General features: G+C 49.8%; 10 protein-coding genes across 10 annotated transcripts; 4 read left to right on the top strand and 6 right to left on the bottom strand.

The window, feature by feature from the left end:
• Positions 1–18: 18 nt before the first annotated feature.
• EDB82DRAFT_441976 (armadillo-type protein) lies at positions 19–2,618 on the bottom strand. The gene is made up of 2 exons (XM_025729378.2): positions 2,294–2,618; positions 19–2,237 (listed from the first exon to the last, which is right to left on the bottom strand). The coding sequence occupies exons 1-2, from the start codon at positions 2,523–2,525 to the stop codon at positions 424–426; spliced, it is 2,046 nt and encodes a 681-aa protein (XP_025588608.1). The 5' UTR covers positions 2,526–2,618; the 3' UTR covers positions 19–423.
• A 498-nt stretch (positions 2,619–3,116) lies between these two features.
• Positions 3,117–4,121, top strand: EDB82DRAFT_490174 (RWD domain-containing protein). The gene is made up of 2 exons (XM_025729379.2): positions 3,117–3,265; positions 3,329–4,121. The coding sequence occupies exons 1-2, from the start codon at positions 3,199–3,201 to the stop codon at positions 3,946–3,948; spliced, it is 687 nt and encodes a 228-aa protein (XP_025588609.1). The 5' UTR covers positions 3,117–3,198; the 3' UTR covers positions 3,949–4,121.
• On the bottom strand, positions 4,122–5,615 carry EDB82DRAFT_490170 (uncharacterized protein). The gene has a single exon (XM_025729380.2). The coding sequence runs from the start codon at positions 5,388–5,390 to the stop codon at positions 4,266–4,268; it is 1,125 nt and encodes a 374-aa protein (XP_025588610.1). The 5' UTR covers positions 5,391–5,615; the 3' UTR covers positions 4,122–4,265.
• Positions 5,616–6,144: 529 nt separating this feature from the next.
• Positions 6,145–6,903, top strand: EDB82DRAFT_543801 (uncharacterized protein; the record flags this gene model as incomplete). Its single annotated transcript, XM_025729381.1, has 2 exons — positions 6,145–6,175; positions 6,230–6,903. The coding sequence occupies 2 exons, from the start codon at positions 6,145–6,147 to the stop codon at positions 6,901–6,903; spliced, it is 705 nt and encodes a 234-aa protein (XP_025588611.1).
• A 113-nt stretch (positions 6,904–7,016) lies between these two features.
• On the bottom strand, positions 7,017–9,033 carry EDB82DRAFT_83425 (crossover junction endonuclease MUS81). Its single transcript, XM_025729382.2, has one exon. It carries the CDS (start codon positions 8,873–8,875, stop codon positions 7,130–7,132), a length of 1,746 nt encoding a protein of 581 aa, XP_025588612.1. The 5' UTR covers positions 8,876–9,033; the 3' UTR covers positions 7,017–7,129.
• A 580-nt stretch (positions 9,034–9,613) lies between these two features.
• EDB82DRAFT_490166 (uncharacterized protein) lies at positions 9,614–11,945 on the top strand. The gene is made up of 2 exons (XM_025729383.2): positions 9,614–10,557; positions 10,611–11,945. Exons 1-2 carry the CDS (start codon positions 9,802–9,804, stop codon positions 11,466–11,468), a joined length of 1,614 nt encoding a protein of 537 aa, XP_025588613.1. The 5' UTR covers positions 9,614–9,801; the 3' UTR covers positions 11,469–11,945.
• Positions 11,946–13,897, bottom strand: EDB82DRAFT_490159 (S-adenosyl-L-methionine-dependent methyltransferase). The gene is made up of 6 exons (XM_025729384.2): positions 13,641–13,897; positions 13,561–13,574; positions 13,462–13,481; positions 13,269–13,378; positions 12,793–13,124; positions 11,946–12,734 (listed from the first exon to the last, which is right to left on the bottom strand). The coding sequence occupies exons 1-6, from the start codon at positions 13,721–13,723 to the stop codon at positions 12,256–12,258; spliced, it is 1,038 nt and encodes a 345-aa protein (XP_025588614.1). The 5' UTR covers positions 13,724–13,897; the 3' UTR covers positions 11,946–12,255.
• A 728-nt stretch (positions 13,898–14,625) lies between these two features.
• On the bottom strand, positions 14,626–15,458 carry EDB82DRAFT_472127 (ribosomal protein S8e/ribosomal biogenesis NSA2; the record flags this gene model as incomplete). Its single annotated transcript, XM_025729385.2, has 2 exons — positions 14,626–15,405; positions 15,456–15,458. 2 exons carry the CDS (start codon positions 15,456–15,458, stop codon positions 14,626–14,628), a joined length of 783 nt encoding a protein of 260 aa, XP_025588615.2.
• Positions 15,459–15,581: 123 nt separating this feature from the next.
• EDB82DRAFT_490156 (mitochondrial 54S ribosomal protein bL21m) lies at positions 15,582–16,519 on the top strand. The gene has a single exon (XM_025729386.2). The coding sequence runs from the start codon at positions 15,734–15,736 to the stop codon at positions 16,355–16,357; it is 624 nt and encodes a 207-aa protein (XP_025588616.1). The 5' UTR covers positions 15,582–15,733; the 3' UTR covers positions 16,358–16,519.
• On the bottom strand, positions 16,520–19,747 carry EDB82DRAFT_441955 (kinase-like domain-containing protein). Its single transcript, XM_025729387.2, has 2 exons — positions 17,664–19,747; positions 16,520–17,613 (listed from the first exon to the last, which is right to left on the bottom strand). The coding sequence occupies exons 1-2, from the start codon at positions 19,515–19,517 to the stop codon at positions 16,810–16,812; spliced, it is 2,658 nt and encodes an 885-aa protein (XP_025588617.1). The 5' UTR covers positions 19,518–19,747; the 3' UTR covers positions 16,520–16,809.
• Between the last annotated feature and the right edge of the window lie 356 nt (positions 19,748–20,103).

Raw genomic sequence — 20,103 nt, 5'->3', positions numbered from 1 at the left:
CTACATAGCACCACGCCTGCATCTCTATAATCCGAAGATGGTTTTTACGAAAGTATCAACACCGAAACAGTGCCGAGCAAACAATTCACTGCCATGTGTGACTCCAACGGCGCGAAACTGTACCCCTAACCGTAGCACATCATACAATTGCAGAAAAGAAAACAAGGATTTAGGAGGTCTATTAGCAGAAGCGGATGCAACTCCAATTGTTCGTCATGCAACATCGTTTCCTCACGTAAATGTGTTGCTTACATGTCCCAATAGTCGCCATCTAGGTCCAGGAAATATTGTGAAGATAGACAAGCAAGGAACATATCAGTCCGTGATATCATTGTCAAAAACACCCTAGTTTTAAACGCCTGATATATGATAATTAAAACACCACATCTCTCTATCCATGACCCGATCTCTTCGGCTTTACGTTTACAACTTCTCCAGCAACAGCCTGCTACCAGCATTACCAACGGACTTCTTCTCTGCCTTCTTCTTGCCCTTCTTGGCATCCTTAGGCGCAGCCTCGTGAGCCTCACGAGCAGCCTTCTGCTCAGGGGTCTCCTCGGTGGCGGCCTTCTCAAGGGTCTTCTTATTCTTCTTGAGCGTCTTCTTGAGCGCATCGGTCTCTCCAAAGTCGCCGGCCTCAAGAAGACCAAGAACAACGAATGAGCTGGGTCCGGTGGCCCAGTCCATAATGTGCTCCTTGATGACTGGGTAGAGGACGTTGGAGAACTCGAGAGGAGGGTCAACGGGGATAATCTTGCCGGCAGCCTTGTCGTATTTGCCGCCTTGGATCAGCGACTTCAGCATGCGGCCACCGTGGGGAGTCCTTGAGATGTGTACCTGGGGCTGAAGATCATCATCTGCTGGTTCCTCGCTGGGGTTGCCACTGGCTGACTGGGCGATGGCCTCAAGAGCCTGCTGCTTGTCACCAACTCCCGAGAGGAGGACATCTGTGACAAATTGGCAGCCAAAAGCGGTGGCAGTAAGTTCGGAAGGAACCTCACCAATGACAGAGATGAGCTGAGGCGAAATAGCAGTGACGAGTTCATTGCGGCGAATGTCCTCATCCTTCTTACTCGTTGTCTGACGGATCTCGTGAACCTCTTTGAGAATCTCAACCTCGAATGACTGGCTGGGGGGGAATAGAGACTTGGCAAGCCCCTCGAAGAGATAAAGAATCGTTGTCCTGGCAAAGGGGTTGTTGGCTGCAGCAACAACGTTCTGAGCAAGGCTCTCACCCTCGCCGAGGATCTCAGGGAAGATGGTTTTGGCAGTAAGCTTAGTGTCATCAATAACATCGTAGGCAGTAAGAATAATGAGGTGTGCCCAGATGTCGCCAGACATTAGCAGGAAAGTGTCTTTGTAAGTCTTGAGAATCTGCTTTCGGTCCTTAGAGGATCCGTGAGCCAGGAGCAAACAGGTAAGCTTGGCGCCGTTGCGGGTGAAAGCCATGTTCTTGAGCAAATCTCCGCTCTCGTCACCCTTGACCATCTCAAAGAACTCGGTGAACTCTTCTGTGCCAGGCTGGGTGGCAGAGAAGTACTGGAACATAGCGTCGTGGAGCATGGTGAAACCGGTCATCTTCTTGTTGACAAGTGAGCCGATAATTTCAACCAGACTCCTCATGATGAGACCTCGCTTGCTAGGCTCAGCCTCAAGGATGGCCTTGAGGTCGGAAGTAGGGTTTGTATCCTTGGTGAGCTCTCGGAGAGAGAACTCGGGACCGTACCACTCGCGCAGAAGGATGGCCTTTTGTTCCTTTGTCGCAACACCTCGGTAGACATCGTCGAGAATCCATGAAGCTTCGGGGTGGTTAATCATCTTTCGGACACGGCCATAAAACTCGGGAATAATGATATCTCGGATCTCCTCGTCGTTCTGGACCAGAAGCTTTCCAATCAGGAACTTGGCATATCGACTCTCGGCAAGCTGAGCGTATGTGCCCGTCAACTCGCGAGCAATCTGCTTCTTCTGATCGGGTGAGGCGTACTTGATGGCGGTCTGGACAGCGCGCACGGCGTCGTGCTTGAGGACGAAATCCTTGATGCGACCGGTGATGATGGTGAACAGTTCATCAACCAATGTCTGTCGCTCCTCCTTGGGAACATGGGACTTTCGTCGCAGTCTCTCCCACAGCTTCTTTGTGCGTTGGACTTCGTCAGCAAGAGGCTTTGCGGCCTTGCGCTCCTGGGCGAGCTGCTTCTGCTTGGCATGGGATTCGCGTGAAGTTTGACCGGAAGCTGAAAAAGGGTTAGCATTGAATAGTTGCGCATGGGAATTGAGGAATACAACATACTTCGCTCAAAGTTGTTTCCATCTCCAGCACCATTTGAAGACCTCTTGGGAGCCTCTTCGCTCAGATCGGCACCGCCATCTTCCTCGTCAGAATCCTCCGACTCCTTCACAGGTTCCTTCTTGACCTTTCTCTCATCGAGTCTAGGCTTCTTGCTGAACTTGGAAGAAGCCTGGTACTTGCCGTTAGGAGCGGACTTTCTCTTGTCGCCAACGGCTGCAGATTTGGTAGCCATTGTTATGAATTTGATCGATATGGGTATATGGGTGGATGCAGGGTCGCAGAGTTGAGACTTCAACTTTTTTTTCCTACTGATAAGGTAACGTTTGGCCGCTAGGCTAACTGATAAGAGGAGACCCGTTCTTTTTTAATGCAGTCGAGATTGTCACGTGCACCTTATAGTGACTAACATAGTAGGTCAATTTATACTGTATGTTCTTGCTCAATTGAGCCTACCTATATGTCCCGAGTTAGAAGTATGTGTAGATTATAGTTCTTCTTAGCTAAAGTATTAATCTAAGCAAGATCGAAGTAAAATCTGTGAGACCTTATCATACAATTACCAGGTCAATAGCAACAGAAGGGATTTACGGCTCTCACACGAAACAAAGCCACGGTATTGCAGAAATAATGTAAGAGATTGTATGATACAGTTGCTTCAATTGTAAATCTAAACATGGACGGTAATTTATAATGGAAACCATCATTGTATTATGATGAGGTTTGAAGTGACTGAGCCTGCGATTATGAGAAACTGCCGGGCGGTCAGCAAGACACTAAGCCTCTTTAGTCTCTCCCGTCACCCCGCCGTCTGTAAACCTCCCCACCCTCATGAGGACTCTCGTCATTTCGAGACTCTATCAAAAGTAATATTTTACGTTTTAGAGCCTTTTGGTCAAATCATCAAAATGGGACGGGAAGATCAAGTTGAAGAGCGCGAGGTTCTCGAGTCAATTTTCCCTGAAGAAATTACAGGTACAATCTCCAGTTCAAAAAAATCCACCTATTAAGATCTGCCTGTGTCTAATCATTTTCTAGACATTTCTGAAACCGAGTTTAGAGTCTCAGTCGCACTAGATATTCCCGATGAAGAAGATCAAGAACCCCCGAGCATGCTCCTCCAAGTGAGGTATCCAGAAGACTATCCCGAAAAGCCACCCCATCTAGACATCCTAGCTCCTCCCAATGCCATATCCCACGAACATTTCAATGTCGCAGAAGATCGCGACCAGCTTCTCGCCAGCCTCGACGAGACCATCCAAGAAAACCTCGGCATGGCAATGATCTTTGCGATAGTTTCTACACTAAAGGATAATGCCGAGCAGCTAATCCAAGAGCGCAAGGATGTCATCACAAGGGCCCACGAGGAAGCTGCCCAGGCTGCAGAGGCAGAGGAGAACAAGAAATTCCACGGTACCCGTGTGACTCCTGAGACTTTTATTAAGTGGCGCGAGGGTTTCATAAAGGAGATGGAGGAGAAGAGGCAACAGGAAGAGGACGATCGTCTAGCTGAGATGAAAAAGGCAAAGGTCAAGGAGCCTGCTCGCTTATCGGGCAGACAGCTTTGGGAGAGAGGTCTTGCTGGTAAGGGTGACGATGAAGAGGATGACGACATGCCTGTGGAGGGTGTTGAGAAGCTCAAGGTTGAGGCTGTATAAGGGGCCATATAGCAAAGGTGCATTACTTGGAGTTTGGGCTTGGATACGAATATAAATACAAATACAAGGCAATAGCGAGCAGTCTTCTATGAGATGAGATGATAGACGATATCACTGAGAAGAAAGCGGGAAAAGACTAAAAGCTCACTGCTGCCGCGTTCACGGATCATAGGTTCTGATATAGACTCGGAGGTAATCCGTTCAGTTTTAACTAAATTCTAGTGGCAAGATTTTCTCTAGACATGCCCATTTTTCTTCCAAAACGCCGTACCAAATGCTTTTTAATCCATTCCGTCTAAGCCTTCGATATAAAACAATCAACCCTGCATCTCGGCATCATCATCGTTCTCGCCGTCGCTGGGGTCTTCCCAGTCATCCAACTCGCCATCAGCTGGCTCACCGATCTCCTTGTTGATACATGACAACAATTCCTTGGCGTGCTCTCCGAGTCGCTCGTCTTCGTACTCTTGCATATCGAACAACTTCAAGCACTGAGAAAGCCACTGTCTCGATGACTTCCACAGCCCCTTCCACTCCTCGTTGTCCTTGGTAACTTCATTCCATGGCTTGGAGGCAGTGGTCTTCTGCTTCTCACCGGTGATGTAAAGACACCAGCCGCCAAGATACCAAGCCTCAACACTAGTGTCATCATCTGTGACAAGACGCTCCAGCACACCCAAGGCCTCATCCTCCAGTTCGGTCTCCATCAGCAAGCGGGCGAGAGCAATTCTGGTGGGAAACTCGGGAACATCAGGGTGGTTGGGGGGAAGGTTCTGCCACAACTCAAGACTCCTGCGCAGAGCGGTCTGGGCCTCGTTGGCACGGCTCTGTGAAATTCGAACGTTTGCAACTGTTTGCCAGGTCTCAGGAGCCGCGGGTGCGAGGAGCATAGCCTCGGTAATAAGAGTCTCGCAGCGTGATTCGGCATCGGGCTCCCACGACAAGTCGGTCATATACACCTCGGCAACAGCGCAGAGGACTCCGGCCAGCTTGTGTTGCTTCTCCTGAAGGGATGTTTTTTGTTGAGGGGTGGGTGATCGAATCTCGCTCAGTACTGCAATCTGCTTTCGGAGCGCCGTCGCACCACGCTCATACCATTGAACGGTGTCAAGACCACCCTCCTCACTGAGCTGGGCGAGAAGGAGGAACTTCTCAGGGCCACCACCAATTTTCTCGTCCACGGTTCCGTCTTGGTCGAGGTGAACCGCACGCTCAAAAGCAGCCCGGGCCTCGTCAATGTCACCAGACTCGATAAAGATAGTACCCAAAAGGTTGGCAGCGCTGAGCTCAAAGTCACCACCTTGGCCGGTGGCGTCGAGAGCCTGCTGGGCAAGTGTAGCAGCCTCCTCTAGTCTTCCCACCTCAAGCTGAGTCTGCGCATCAACAATGAGTTTTGCGATGTCAGGATTCGTCTTTTTTGTTTCGGGTCTTGAGGGCGCCATGATGTTGGTGAAGCGGAGAGCTGATATGAGAAGTTGGGCGGACAGAGTTATAGTGAATGCCACTAATATAAATATTAAGATGACTGGTAGTAAGTCAAGATTTATAGGGGGAGTAAGATCGAGTAAAATCTCGATAGTTGAAGGAAGTGAAAATGAGATGATGTGTATTGAGCAGGCTTGCTCTCAGAAGCCTGCTTTGGTGTTGAGTGGGAAACTGAAAAATTTAGGCGGGCCTTATCGATAACGGCCCATGACAAGCCAAGCCAGCTCATTCATTCATGTGAGTTTCGATGGCTCATGTTTTTTGTTCTTTCGAATATCCATCATGAGAGATTTACCGGTGAGACTAGTAAAAGCGGCCATGGGAGGTTGAAAAATACTGTTTCGTGTGCAATCGATGTCAAACTTCAACATTCTTGATCAAACCACTACTCTTTTCATCCGTGATGTCCAGACCAGAAACTTTGGACATTTATCGACCGAGGGGCAAGAGTTGACAGAATTAATTCGTTAACAGATCTCCGTACCCTGTGCAAGTGGAGCGTCTACACGATATTTGAACCACTAAAGAACAAAATCTGTCCTGATATTTCTTTCACCCCCATGCGGGGCACTCGCGGGGCAAAGTGGAATATATCATCAGCATCCAGTCCGACTTATTAGAGCATTTGTCATCGCGCCTCGAACTTCAAGACAACTATCAACACCAATACCTAAATCCAACAACTACTATAGAACAAATAACGAACTTATCATGTTTACCGGAATTGTAGAGGAAGTAGGAGGTCAGTCTTAGCACACTCAAACTTGGTCAAGTCAACTGACTCACAACCTTTTAGTTGTCTCCAAGCTTGACAACAATGATTCTACTGGCGGCACTTCTTTGACCATCTCTATCCCTTCTGGCTCTCAGCTCCTCTCCGACTGCCATGATGGCGATTCCATCTCTGTCAATGGTGTTTGTCTCACCGTCACCTCTTTCACGCCTGAAGCCTTCACAATTGGTGTAGCCCCCGAGACTCTGAGAATCACCAACCTGGGTGACCTCAAGGAGAACAGCAACGTCAACCTTGAGCGCGCTGTCCGTGCTGATACACGCATGGGCGGCCACTTTGTCCAGGGCCACGTCGATACCACCGCCAAGATCCTGTCTGTCACCAAGGACGGCAACGCCCTGACCTTCCGCTTCCAGCCTGCCCGCAAAGACATGCTGCGGTACGTTGTGTACAAGGGCTACATCGCCATTGACGGCACTAGCTTGACCGTCACCAAGGTCAATGACCAGGAGGGCTGGTGGGAGGTGATGCTGATCGCCTACACTCAGGAGAGAGTTGTTGTGGCGCAGAAGAAAGAGGGTGACACAGTCAACATCGAGGTGGACATGATGGCCAAGTATGCTGAGAAGTCACTTGGCGGCGTTGTCGGATCCGAACCGGGATCTGCAGCCTCATTCCCTTTCATTGAGAAGATTGTTGAGAGGATCGTGGCACAAGGATTTGGCGCAAAGCAATAAAGGATTGGATAGATTTTAATAGTTAATGGCCTGGGTACCATTCCTCATCATTATACCCTGATGCTCTTAAGAATGTGACTTGCTGCCTTTTCAACACCACAAACGCCTAATACCAATTCCTATCATACTAGCGTTCAATGCCGTTCGATCATACGTACCAAAATACTTACAATATCCTTTTCCCCCGTCAAAATACGTATACGAGCAGAATCTCCTACACAAACCTTTATGCATCGCCCCAAACTTCGGCGATTTTGGTGCTCAGCGGCTTCGTAAACTTCTTTCGCCCGACGAGGTGACTTGTTTCACTGAAAACCAACTCGCGCTTGCGTTTCAAACCCTGCTCACCAGTTCCGCATGCCTCAAAAGCTTTGACAAAATCGTTAGGTGTTTTCCAACGCTTTTGTATCTCAAGTGCCTTCTCTCCTGTGACGCCCTTGATAGTCATGAGCATCTTCAAGAATACGTCTCGCAACGTAATGGACTCTGACTTTGACGCAAGCGAGGAGAAGGCCGGGTAGGTAATGTACCAATCTGGAGATATGGATTCCCTGAGGTGCTTCAGCAGTGGAAGATAATTCTGCGATGTAAGGACCTTGGTAGGTATGACGTGCAGGGATCTACTCTCGTACGTCCGTTTCAGCATAGCAGTCATCCGTGTGAGGTATCTGATTGTCTCGTCCATCTTGTTCGTTCTCTTGACAAAGTAGCCATTAACTACTTGCGTCGAAGCGATAGCCGATCGTACTGCTTCGGCGTATCTGTTAATCACCTCTGGGTCCATTCCAATTTCCTCAATGATGTAAATCACTTTCTTCACGCCGGACCGTTGTAAGCGAAATTTTTGCTCATGGAATCTGCCATCCTTGATACTCCCGATCAAATCATCAAGACGTTTTCTTTCGACAATCCAGTCCAGCACAACCTCATCACCTTCGGCACCTTGTGATGAGAGCAGATTCGGGTCGTTGCATTTCGCGACCCACTGAGCATCGCCAAGCTCCATGCTACGCATGATGGGTTTCGCGCCCTGTTTTGCAAGTTCCTCTTGCATGTAGTCGCGGTCTGTCTTGGCCCTTACTTCGCGAACGTCTAGAACTAACTGGACGGTAAAGGTTCCTGGAGGTAATAGTATTGGAGTAAAGTTGGGCAACGAGGCATTGTCTGACGCCGTTGGACCATCAGATACAACATTTTGATACTCTGATGGAGCTTGCGGTGGTTCGGCGATCTCCACGGAAGGCGACTCTTGTCTAGAAACGGCTTCGGGCTGGAAGTTCGGAATAACTGGTTGTGCTGAGGTAGGATCCTTAACCCTACCCTTTTCAGCCTGCCAGTGGTCGGTGTCCTTTATACGCTTGGCAACTTCCCATCCTTCGTCGGTCAGAGCATATCTCCTTAACGGCCGCCCTCTTTCGTATACTAGCTCCTTCTGCAGCAAAGTTTTCATCGAGTTCCAGGCAGTGTAGAACTTGGTGGGATCGCTAGGAGCGGAAAAAGATGAATCACAGTACGGCTGCGCAACTTCAATGAGTTCGACTTTGGTCATTCCTGTGGCGGCGTCTTCATCCAGGGTTGAGAGTCCTACTATTAAGGCAAAAGCTCCAGATCGAAGAGCAGGAACGTAGGCTTTGGGCTTGCGTGCCTTTTTCGCAGGCTTTGAAGAGCCTTCTCCGTTGTCATCGCCAGTAACCGGTGCCGCTTTACGGGACCTTGGATGCGGAGGCATTGGGAGGCCATTCTGTTCACAGTGTTTCTTCAATTGCTGTTCAAGACGATCGCAGAGTTTAGGGCCGAAACCTTTGAGTTGTTGCAACTGTGCGGGGTGCTCAAAATTAATGGGACATGCTTTCAACGAGTTGTACGCTGTCCGGTACGTGGTAACGCCTTTGGAATTGCGTTCCCGAGCTAAATCCAACCATTCTTTCACCCACTCCAGAAATTGGGGATTGGCCGAGTCGGCGTCAGCCATGTCGCCACTTTGAATTGCCTTATGATGAAGGCGCGGCTTGGACTCTATCAAAAAAGAGTGACTGGAGATTGAAGTCAGAAATGAGATGAGTGGCCAACTCAAGGCAGTCTTGGAGGTTTGGTGTTGCCGCCAGTTGGGAAGTAAGACGCGACGACAGTTTCGCGTTGACAACGACAGGGGGGAGGATGACACGAATTCACGTGTAATATACGACCCAAGGATTCGGGCGGTGAGAAGTGTAAACCCTGTATCGATGGGCTGCTAATATTGGCTGACGTGAGACCCTGAACCAACCTACTGCTCAGGTTGCAAACTGATTCTCTGCGGGTAGGGCGCTGTAGCAAATCCACCCAATTAAAGCAACTAAAGCTCCCACCTGCGCTACAACACACTAAGCTTCAGGAAGCGGAGCACTCCCATCAAAGAGAGCTCTACTGTAACTTTTTATAGCACCCAACATCAAAGAATCCACTCGATTGAGGCGGTATGTATCATAAATAGTATTTTGACCGCTAAAAGATTACTGAGTAGCCCCGTTAAGCCATCAGTTTACCCGGGTAGAGTGAGGTCGCCAAGCCAACCGTTTAGAAGCACAGTTCAGCTTCCAGCATGTATGTGCAAGTCCAGGTGGCTGGGTTGTACTGGCCGCCCATATTGCAGTGTATTTTTCCAACTTTATGAACAGTTGGCCCCTGTAGGTAAGCACTGTTCGTAGCTCTTGTGCCCCTCCATGGTATCAGCCCGTATACAGCTGTAGAAAGTCTCCCCCCGCCTCGTTACTGCGGAGGCTTCGATCGTTTCAAAAAAGGAATCCATTTCAAGCTCCATCTTTCTTTTACATTCTCCTCCCGCCTGCGTCCCCGTCTTGTTTGTTTTCTTCTTTCATCCCATCTTCATTAGTTCATCTCACCACAAGAATACGTAGAATGTCTGACGAAAACTTCCTCGCCGCTTCGGCCAAGCACCCTATCGTGCCTAACCATGTCTACAACTATGGCACTGCGGGGTTCCGCATGAAGGCCGACCTTCTCGATGGCGTCTCGTTCCGTGTCGGTCTCCTGTCCGGTCTGCGAAGTCGTAAGCTCAATGGCCAGGCCATTGGTGTCATGATCACTGCCAGCCACAACCCGGCTATCGACAATGGTGTCAAGATTGTTGACCCCATGGGTGAGATGCTTGAGCAGGAGTGGGAGGCCTATGCCACCAAGCTTGTCAACTCTCCTTCTGATCAGGAGCTTCTCGACAACTACAAGGCTCTGGCTACCCAGCTCAAGATCGATCTTTCTTCTCCTGGTCGAGTTGTTTACGGCCGTGATACTCGTCCCTCCGGTCACTCCCTTGTTACTGCTCTCGCCGATGCTTTCGAGGCCACAAACACCGACTACACCGACTACAAGATCCTCACCACCCCCCAGCTTCACTACCTGACCCGTTGCGTCAACACTGAAGGCACCCCCAAAGCATACGGCAAGGTCAGCGAGCAGGGCTACTATGAAAAGATGTCTGAGGCTTTTACCCGTGCTCTACGGGGCCGAAAGCCCCAGGGTCAGCTTATCGTTGATTGCGCCAACGGTGTTGGTGGTCCCAAACTCTCCGATTTCCTTAAGGTCGTCCCTGAGGGCACCATCGACGTCAAGGTTGTCAACGACGACGTCCTCCGTCCCGAGGTTCTCAACCTGGATGTAAGTTGACTTCAAACTCCTGGACCAAGGAGCAATTACTTACTTAATTCCAGTCTGGTGCCGACTTCGTCAAGACCAAGCAGCGAGCTCCGCCCAGCCCCAAGCCCGTTCCCGGTGCCCGATGTTGTTCTCTCGACGGTGACGCCGATCGTCTGATCTACTACTGGGTCGACCCCGATACCGGTTTCTTCATGCTCGACGGTGACCGTATCTCCTCGCTTAACGCTTCTTTCATCGGCGACCTTGTTCGCTCTGCTGGCCTTCAAGATGACCTCCGTATCGGTGTCGTTCAGACCGCCTATGCCAATGGTGCCAGCACCAACTATATCGAGAAGCATCTTGGCCTCCCCGTTGTTTTCACTCCCACAGGTGTGAAGCACTTGCACCACGCCGCTTGCCAGTTCGATGTTGGCGTTTACTTCGAGGCTAACGGCCACGGTACTGTTGTCTTCTCTCAGGAGGCTATCCGTGCTTTCCGTGAGACTGAGCCCCAGTCTCCTGCTCAGAAAGATGCTCTCGAGACTCTCGCTGCCGTCAGCGATCTGATCAACCAGACCGTTGGTGATGCCATTTCTGACATGCTCATGGTGGAAGTCATTCTTGCCCACAAAGGCTGGACCCTCAAGGACTGGGCTATGACCTACAACGACCTCCCCAACCGACTTGTCCGTGTCGAGGTCGGCAACAAAGACCTCTTCCAAACCACCGACGCGGAGCGTCGCCTTAGCCACCCCGTGGGTGCTCAGGACGAGATCGACCAATGTGTTAAGAAGTACACCAGTGCTCGCTCTTTTGCCCGCGCAAGTGGTACTGAGAATGCATGCCGTGTCTATGCTGAGGCTGCGACCCGCTCCGAGGCGGATGAACTTGCTAACAAGGTTGCTCAAATCGTCAAGCAGTTCGGTTCTTAGGAAAATCTCATATATCGGTCAGACTTGGGTGAACTAGACTTTGGCGAACTAGACTTGGGTGAACGAGGCTCGAGTAAACGAAACTCGCATGAACGAGAACGAAAATGGAGTGAACTAGTCACGAGTGGACTATTCTCGAGTGAACAAGATTCAGGTGGGCAAGAATCGAGCAGCCAAAACTGCAGCGAGCAAGACTTGGATGAAGAAATCTTTGTTTTCTCAGATTAACAAAAAAAATTGAGCAGAAGGTTAGGACACGCCCACTACAGGACGAGCATGTGGGGAAGCAATTGTTCAAAAGAAAGGAGAAAAGGAAACAAGAGGAGGTTTCCAAAAGAATAGTTATGTTATCAAACTCAGACTCAGAGGGCCCTCTGGGACAATGAGTGGTATGCTTAGCCCAATTTAACGATGAATGAAAAGTTTCTTTACTCTAATCACTCAAATTAACTGTTTGGAACCGGCATGTGAAATCAAAGCAGAACACATATCAAAGCAAAGATCTATTGACTAGGTGAATCCGGAGTGGTCTTCTTTGTGGTATCACTCATAACGGGTCGTCAATCTACCAAACCGTCCCTCGCGCTCATGTTTTCTTCTCCTTCTGGAGTTATCTAACAGCAATATTTACCCCGTGTAAGATGCAAGAAGACGCCGTCCGCCTTGTACGTTTCCCAAACTCAAGAGTGTCTAGCCTCCTCCCTCAAATCAATTCATACTCTCGATTTTATTTTTTCGTGTAGTCATTACAACAAGTAGGTAGGCATGTGCTTACTGAAAAAGCCACTTAGCACATGCGGTATTCGAGAGCGCCCTTGGAGGAGCGGTTGGCGTCCTGGGTCTCGAGCTCGTAGGCAATCTTGATGTCAAGATCACGTCTGTTCTTATCGTTAGGTCGGACATCAAGGTTGAGCTGGATCTCCTCGCCCTGCTGGACGGTGAGGACATCCTCAAAGTAGAAAACGGTCTGCTTCCAGTGAGTGTACTTGGTGTGGGGACCTGTTGAGAAGCGGATAGGCTTGTGGCAGGCGGTGAAGTCAATATCAAACCACGACACCAGGGCGTGGATGAAATCGTCGCGCTTAGCGGAGAGCTTAAAGGGCACTTGGAAAGCCAGGTCGGCGACGGTGCAGGTGTAAAGATCGAGGGTAAGGACAGGAGCGGGGTCGGTGACAGCAGCCTTGACCTCGACAGTGTCAACGAGGGGCTCACAGAGAGCAGTGGCCTTGAGGGGGGTGTAGTCGAAACCGTAAACATCGTTCCAGACTAGAAATCATTAGCTACTGTGCCCAAGAGTCAAGTTTGAGCTAAAATGAATACTCACACTCAATCTTGTCCTCCTTGTAGTCGCCATCCTCAATACCGGCGAAGAAGATGGTGGCCTTGTCGGGGAAGATCAAGCCATCCTTCTGAAGGTAAGTGTCACGGGCGTAGAGGACGGTGTCAAGCATGGACTCGTAAAGGAGGAAGTATCCCATCCATTCGGAAATGATGATGTCGACCTTGGGGAAGGGGAGCTCAACCTCCTCCATCTTGCCCTGGAGAAGAGTGATCTTGTCAGAAAGGCCGTTAATCTTGACGATCTCACGGGCCTTAAAAATGATGGTGGACATGTCGACACCAATAACATGCTTAGCACCGGCCTTAGCAGCAAACCTATAACAGTAATTGTTAATTCAAATTCGATCAATTCCATCTGCTTTTTTGTCCAGAATGGCGCGTATTGCGGGAGCTTGTCGTTCTGCAAACGCGGGGCACGACGAGGGGCAGTTTTTTTGCAGGGTCTTGTTGCGCACGTACATGGAGAGAATGGCGGTTCCACAGCCAACATCGAGAACGACCTTGTCCTTAAAAATGTGCTTGTTCTGCATAATGGCGTTCATATACGATCGTGTTCGGACCTCATCTTTCTAAAGACACCGAAGCAACATGGTCAGCGGATAGCTCAAAACAGAAGCGCAAGGGCTATAATGTAGGGAAGGGAAGCACATACCAACATCTCCTCGTGAATACCTATTGCAAAGCAACAAATAACCAGTCAGTAAAGAGTTCTTATAGCTTCAGTATAAAATAGGATGTTTTTTGTTCGTACCATGGTGATCGTAGCTGTATCGCAAAGCGCTGTTAGTATACAACGATTTCTCTTAATTGGCTTGGGTTTTCCAAACTTACCTCTTGAAGTAGTGCTGCTCGCTGTGCTCCATGGAGTTCATCTTCTGCTCCGCGACCTCGACGTCCATCTTATCTCCGCTCATTTTGAAGAATTGTTGGGGGTTATGGAAATTTTGAACTGGAGAGAATGGTTGTGTAATTTGAGGTTGAGTGAGGAAGAAAAATAGAGAGGAAAAAAGATTGAGTCGCAAAACGGAGCATACAGTTTCGGCGGGCGAGATGGGGGACCACAGACGGATGCGATTTTGCTAGTTCGGGCAGAAAATAATTTATCGGCGTCACCGCCCGAATTTTTAGAGGAAGTACCTAGTATGGACAGCAGGGACCCTGTTTTCAACACCAGCTCGTTTTGGGTCTAGTAGCTCTAGAGAAATAGGTGGGCAGGCCAGCAGGTATGGACCTCTTGCCTCCCTCCCTGCTCAAGAGCTGATCAGATAAGGCAGAAAATTTCCGTACACCGAGTCAAGGTAAACCATTAGAGGAGAAAGGCGGTATTTTTGACACTTATTTCTCAAGTCATGAATCGACTAGAAATTACACTGTTACCAGGCATATTCTCTTAGGCAGTAGATTTGGTTGTTAATACCGACTTCGTCCCTCGCATGTATTTGGCATGGGACAAGGCTACTTCCATGGCCTGGGCTACCAACAGAGCATAAAGCTTCATGCAAATTGGATCAGAAGGAGTACTTGTAGCATAACCAGAAATCGATGCCAGTTAGCGCAACCTCTAGATCTTAAATTTATCTATCTATGGCCATATATCAAGTTCTGCCAACCGCAGAGCGTGGCCCATAACTCGAGTGAGTCTTCTTCATCACAACTGGGAATCTTCAGTCGACAATCAACCCGTTTACCAACCATCTACCATCACGGCCTGTTTTCTTTTCGCGCGGTAACCCAAAAACGCCTTGGCGCCAATACATGCATTCGAACTTGAACAAACGAATCTCTTCAACATCACGCGTGGACGCTGTTGAGCGCATTATACCAGAAGGACGCTGTTAATGCAGCCCTCGTTCTCTGGGTTGTTGGTAACTTGAGCGTAACGACCCCAAACAACCTTTCCACCGGCGGTGACCAGACCAAGTTCGCTGACGTTGACCTCGATGACGGTACCCTTTGTCAGAACACCGAGCTGAGTGTATAGAGGGTTCTGGGGGTTCTTCTTGACGCTGATGATGGGCAGCTGAACGGTAACACCAAGCTCGGGGTGTGTGACATTGGCCTTCTTGTAACGAAGACCCATGGGTCGGATGAAGCGCTCGTGCTTGGGGTTGCGGCGAGTGAAGTCGGGTCCGACAAAGGTGGGCTTGGTGACCATGCGCTTCCAGGCCTTCTTCTGGATCTTCTTTCCGGTCTTGACGACCTTGAACATTTCTTCCTCGGCAATTCCGCGGACCTTGGGCAATGGGACAGCAAACTTAGCAGCCTTCTCGGCTCGCTTGTTCTTGATAGCGCTGCTGAGGGCCTTGGCAGTTGAAGGATTTGTACGGTCCAAAAGGTAGGAGGGCATGGGTGTCGTAGGGTCCTTCTCGTCGGCGGTCTTGACGTTGCGCTCCTCGTGCGCCTTGATCTGCTTCTTCATCTGAATCTTCTCCTTGTGTCGCTTCTGCTGGTGAAGCTTGGCCCGGAGACCACGCAGGTTCTGGGCATCCTGAGAGGCCTTGTGACCCTCACGGGCGGTACGCTTGCGAACTCGTTCCTCGTGGTCAAGACGACGACCGTGAAGCTTGCGCCATCTTTCCATATACTCGTTCTGAGGCTGTAGAGGAATTAGCAATCAACTTCAATTGTGCAAGTTTTGATGCATACCATGTTGTCGGTATAGCCCAGGTCGGGACTTGATTATATCTGGTTGAGGTGATGCTGAAATTTCCCCAGCGATAAAAAAAAAGTGGCGGTTTATCGCAGGCGGTACTGGTACCAAACTAAGCTGGTCGGTGCTCGGTGCTACGCTTTTCCGGGTCGACCCATGAACGGGCACCTTGAACTTTTTTGAGATACAATTCAATACTTCGAGGACGACAGCTCAATTCCCCGTCCAATTGACCAGCGATAGTGCTCAAGCCTGAAAGGCACTGCTATCAAAAATGAGCAGGGCACTTTTCCGCTCCATGCTGGAGCTCCGAGCTCCCAGCGCCCGATTTTCGGCCCCCTCATCTCTACTGCCGATTCGAACCCGCGCGTTCAACACCACAGCGCCCATCATCGAGCAAACGTTCCCTGAGCGTCACCCCAAGAATGCGGCCAATCCTACTGCCAACCAGCCCCGACCTCTAGCTCTCAAAGTCAGCCATCCCAATCCACCTCCAAAGCCCATGGACGACTCTGTCAAGACCCTTCTACCATTCCTGGCCGCTCAACCGGATCATTATATCACCGTTCATGTCCACGGATTCCCGTACCTTGTCCGGGAGGGTGATCAGGTCCGTCTGCCTTTCCGCATGCCCGGTGTTCAACCTGGCGATGTCCTACGGCTCAACCGTGCCAGCGTCCTCGGTAGCAGAGATTACACCATGAAGGGCGCTCCTCATATCGATGAGCGGGTTTTTGAGTGCAGGGCTACGGTTATTGGAACAGAATCTGAGCCTCTGCGCATCAAGATCAAGAAGAAGAGGAGGCAGCGAAGGATGAGACAGGCCAAGAGCAAGCACCGATACACAATTCTACGGATCTCGGAGCTGAACATCAACAACGGGGAGGATATCGAATAAAGATGAGAATGAGGAATGAAAGTTTCAACTGGAAGACGTTGTTGTACATGTAAAAACAAAACAGGAAACGCCATGAAACAATGTACTATTACCAGCTCAGAGCTGGCTGTACAATAATACAGCAAATTTTGTAAAGATCATGAAAAGTTCCAATCTTGAAGACGCTGAAAAATGTTCTATTCATGAACCTGCTCGGTCGTGTCGTTTAAGCCATAAACACCATTGACTGTCGAAAGCCATTCCATATTACCTATGATAAAAGCCCCTATGCCTAAAATGAAAAGAAAAAAAAAAGTAGGTATTTGTTTATGCAGCGAAAGACAACAAGAATAATACTCCTCAACACCCAGCTATAAAATATTCTCTTTCTAATCCGGTCAAGTTGATCATAAAACATTCATCCAGGAAGCAATTGCGCCTCGACAACTCCAACATTATACATAATTATCCGGTCACATCCTACCGGCCATGGCTTTCTTTACACTGGCCCAGTAAGCTTGTGGCCAAACACTGAGGCTTTCAGCCTCGGTGGGCATCCGCTCGCGACATCTTGTCACCACACTCTGGATGATTCTGCCAAGCAGTTCCTCGTCAATGGGAAGAGCCTTATCGGTGAGCTCAGCAGGGTACAAGAAGGGGTCAGACTCGTGCAGGAGCTCCTCGCAGTTCGGGCGCATATGGTGGTCACGGTGGAGGCAGCGTCTCATGGTGCGGATGAGAGAAGGAGGAACGGACATGCCACCCATACCGCGAGAGGGGAACTCGATATCATGGTCCCAGTTGATAATAGCTTGGCATCTTGACATCTGGTTGGCAATGTGACCAAATGGTGGCAGACCATAAACCATCTGGTACAGAATGCAGCCCAGAGACCAGATGTCGCTGGGTTTGCCAAGCTTCATGAGTTTGGGTCGGCCAGGGGCACGGCCTCCTCGGGGGTTGTTAGAGTCCATAAGAGATTCTGGAGACATATAGTTTGGGGTCCCGACTTGGGTCTCACGATGAACGTTGACAGTCTCATCTGTTTGAATAGCATTGGCAATGCCAAAGTCGATAAGCTTGAGTTGACCTTTAACAAGAACAAAGTTGGCGGGCTTGAGATCAGAGTGGACAATATCGCACTGATGAACAGCCTGCAAACACTCAAGCATTTCCTTCCAGTAGAATCGCACGAAAACTGGATCGAATTTCGCAGCCTCGGGATTATATCGCTTCCGCAAAAAGGTATTGAAATCCAGCTCTCCAATCTCCATAAGCTATTCAAAGGTCAGCAAATAGTTTATAATTCTTGCTTATTTCAACGTACCAAAGTCAGAACCTGCTTCTCAGTGTTCATCTCGCAGTCAAACAGTTTAATAACTCTCTCCACTTCACCCAGTTTCTTCAACAGGTCAATTTCACCAAGATATCCCTTGATGGTCGAGTCATCTGCATTCTCCAGAGAAACACGCTTGAGGGCGAACATCTTGCCGTTTTCGGCGGCAACGCGGTAAACCTTTCCACTACCACCTCGGCCAAGACAATCAAGACGGGTGTAGGCAACGCCATTTACTCGTAGAATGTTCCTTCGCTGCTTTGCTTGTGTGGTTGTAGCAGCACCGGCAGTGGCAGTGGCAGCCTCAAGGACAGACATCTTTGGAGGTGGGGGAGGAGCGTGACGTAGGGGAGTGTTTCGGGCCATCGAGGCCAGCGGTTTCCTGTCTGGTGAGGCTGCTCTCACGGGAGCCGGATCGGCGCTCATGGGTCGTTTCGACATCTTGTCCAAAATCGCATCCATCGAAGGCTTGTTTCTCTTGAGGCTTGGCTGAACATCATTCTCTTGATCGCGACCAGAAGGCAACTCTGGTCTAGGAGCAGGAAGCCGATAATGGATTTCCTCCTCGTGCTCAGGTTTAGCTTCTGGCTCTGGGACCTGCACTTCTGGTGTGGATTCCCGTGGTGATGTTTCCCTCGAATATTGTCTAGCAGCACCGAGTCGTAAATCAATGTTGGAAGCATTGCGACGGTGGATTGCTCTAGCGGCGGCTTGTCCGCTAACTGGGCTTCCCGAGTTGAAATCCCGGATGCCATCCCCATAATATGAAGCGGCATGTTGGTCTTCGGCAGGTTGACCATCAGTTTCCTGGCTGGACATTATGTCTCCGTCTCCGTTTCCTTCACCCTCCTCCTCGCTCTGTCTTCGGCGACCACGCCGGGCTGGACCGCTCAAGAAGCTACCCGCAACCTTGCTAACGCGCCTGACGCGCATTGAACTCTGTAGGGTTCCGTTATCCTCGGGTCTTGTCCTTGTACTTGTCGAAGGGTACCTGGAGACGCTACCGTGGTGGAAGGGAGGAGGATTTCTTGCGACCGTCGCAGGCTCCTCTGGCTGGTCGTTATCCTCAATTGTAGATCTGTCCACCATAGATCGATCCGCAGATCTCCCTGAAGAAGGGCCGGTGGAGCCAAGCCGACTCCTGTTGCTGGGAGAACCAGCATTAATTCGCACAACGCGTCCACCCTGCACCGGGGTATTCACATCCAATTGAGAATCATGTCTAGAATCTTTTGAGTCTTGCTTGGAATCATAGCGCTCGTCGGAAGACATATCGCGGCTCTCAGGGCGGCTTTGAGGTCGGGATCGTTGGGTTGAACGAGATGTCGAAGTCGAACGTCGTTTGGTGGGCTTCAATTGATTTAGACTTTGAGGCGTGTTGCTTAATCTAACAACTCGTTTTCTAACGGGGCTGATCTCTCGACTTTGTACTTGTGCTGGGCTTGTTGGTCTTGAAGACCTTGTGTCGTGGGGCTGTACGCTTCCGGACCTTCGTTGTCGGCGAGTCTCACTGGTTGAAGATGTCGACGCGTTCAGGGCACTCGTGCGCCGTCGCGTTCGGGGAGGTGAAACCGGACGCTCTGCGGGTGCGGGATGACCATCATTGAGAAGCGCCTTGGTGAGAGCACTGAGCTTCATAGGTACCGGGATCTCGTCCTCGGAGCTATCGTCGTGGAATTGCTGTGGTTTGGGGTGATAGCCATTGGGAAGGGGTTGGTTCGAAGGAGCAGAGAAGCTCTCGTTGTGATTGGCAACTGGGCGCGAAGGTAGTCTCTTAAGGGCTTGTCTTTGTGATGTTCTTCGCACAAGGCCATTGCCTATAGGTGTGGGCGAGGCCGTCGCCATATTAATGCTGTTTTGCAGAGGTGCAGTAGAGCGCGTCCGGGCCGTATGATGAGTCGAGTCGACCAATGATTGGTGATGGTGAGTCTGGTGAAGAGTTAAAGTATTTGCTACAATTCGATTATTATTGCCATTACTCGGCTTGCAAGACAAGTTTCCAAAACTTGAGATTATCGCGTATGGGGCAGGGAAGAGAGATATGGGAGACGAGGCGTGTTGTCCCACGAGAAAATATGGTCCAATCAGTGAGTTGTCGGTTGCCTAGCAACGACACTCGGCTCAATCTTAGCGGCCAAGTGTAGGGTTGCAATGTCATGCATCATAACTTGGTTGACAAACAAATAGGTAGTTTAGCTGATTACTGGTGGTGTGTCATTATGCTGATGGTGACACTGTAGAGTTGCATTTAAACCTCGCAACCGGTAGACAAGGCAATTGGGTTGGTTTTGTAAACGGCCTTTCGGTTACCATGCAGGACAACTGGCGGATCCATAGCCTAACCACCTGAATTTAATGTACGCTCCATCTGCATATGCATGTGAACTACCATGTTCAATATAGCACATAAAATGATGCGAGAAGAAGGGGT

This window comes from Fusarium venenatum (genome assembly GCF_020744135.1).
Source record: "Fusarium venenatum strain MPI-CAGE-CH-0201 chromosome Unknown EDB82scaffold_1, whole genome shotgun sequence".
NCBI lineage: Eukaryota > Fungi > Ascomycota > Sordariomycetes > Hypocreales > Nectriaceae > Fusarium > Fusarium venenatum.
Note: the sequence above shows the minus strand (reverse complement) of the source record. Positions and strands in the feature narration are given on the sequence as shown.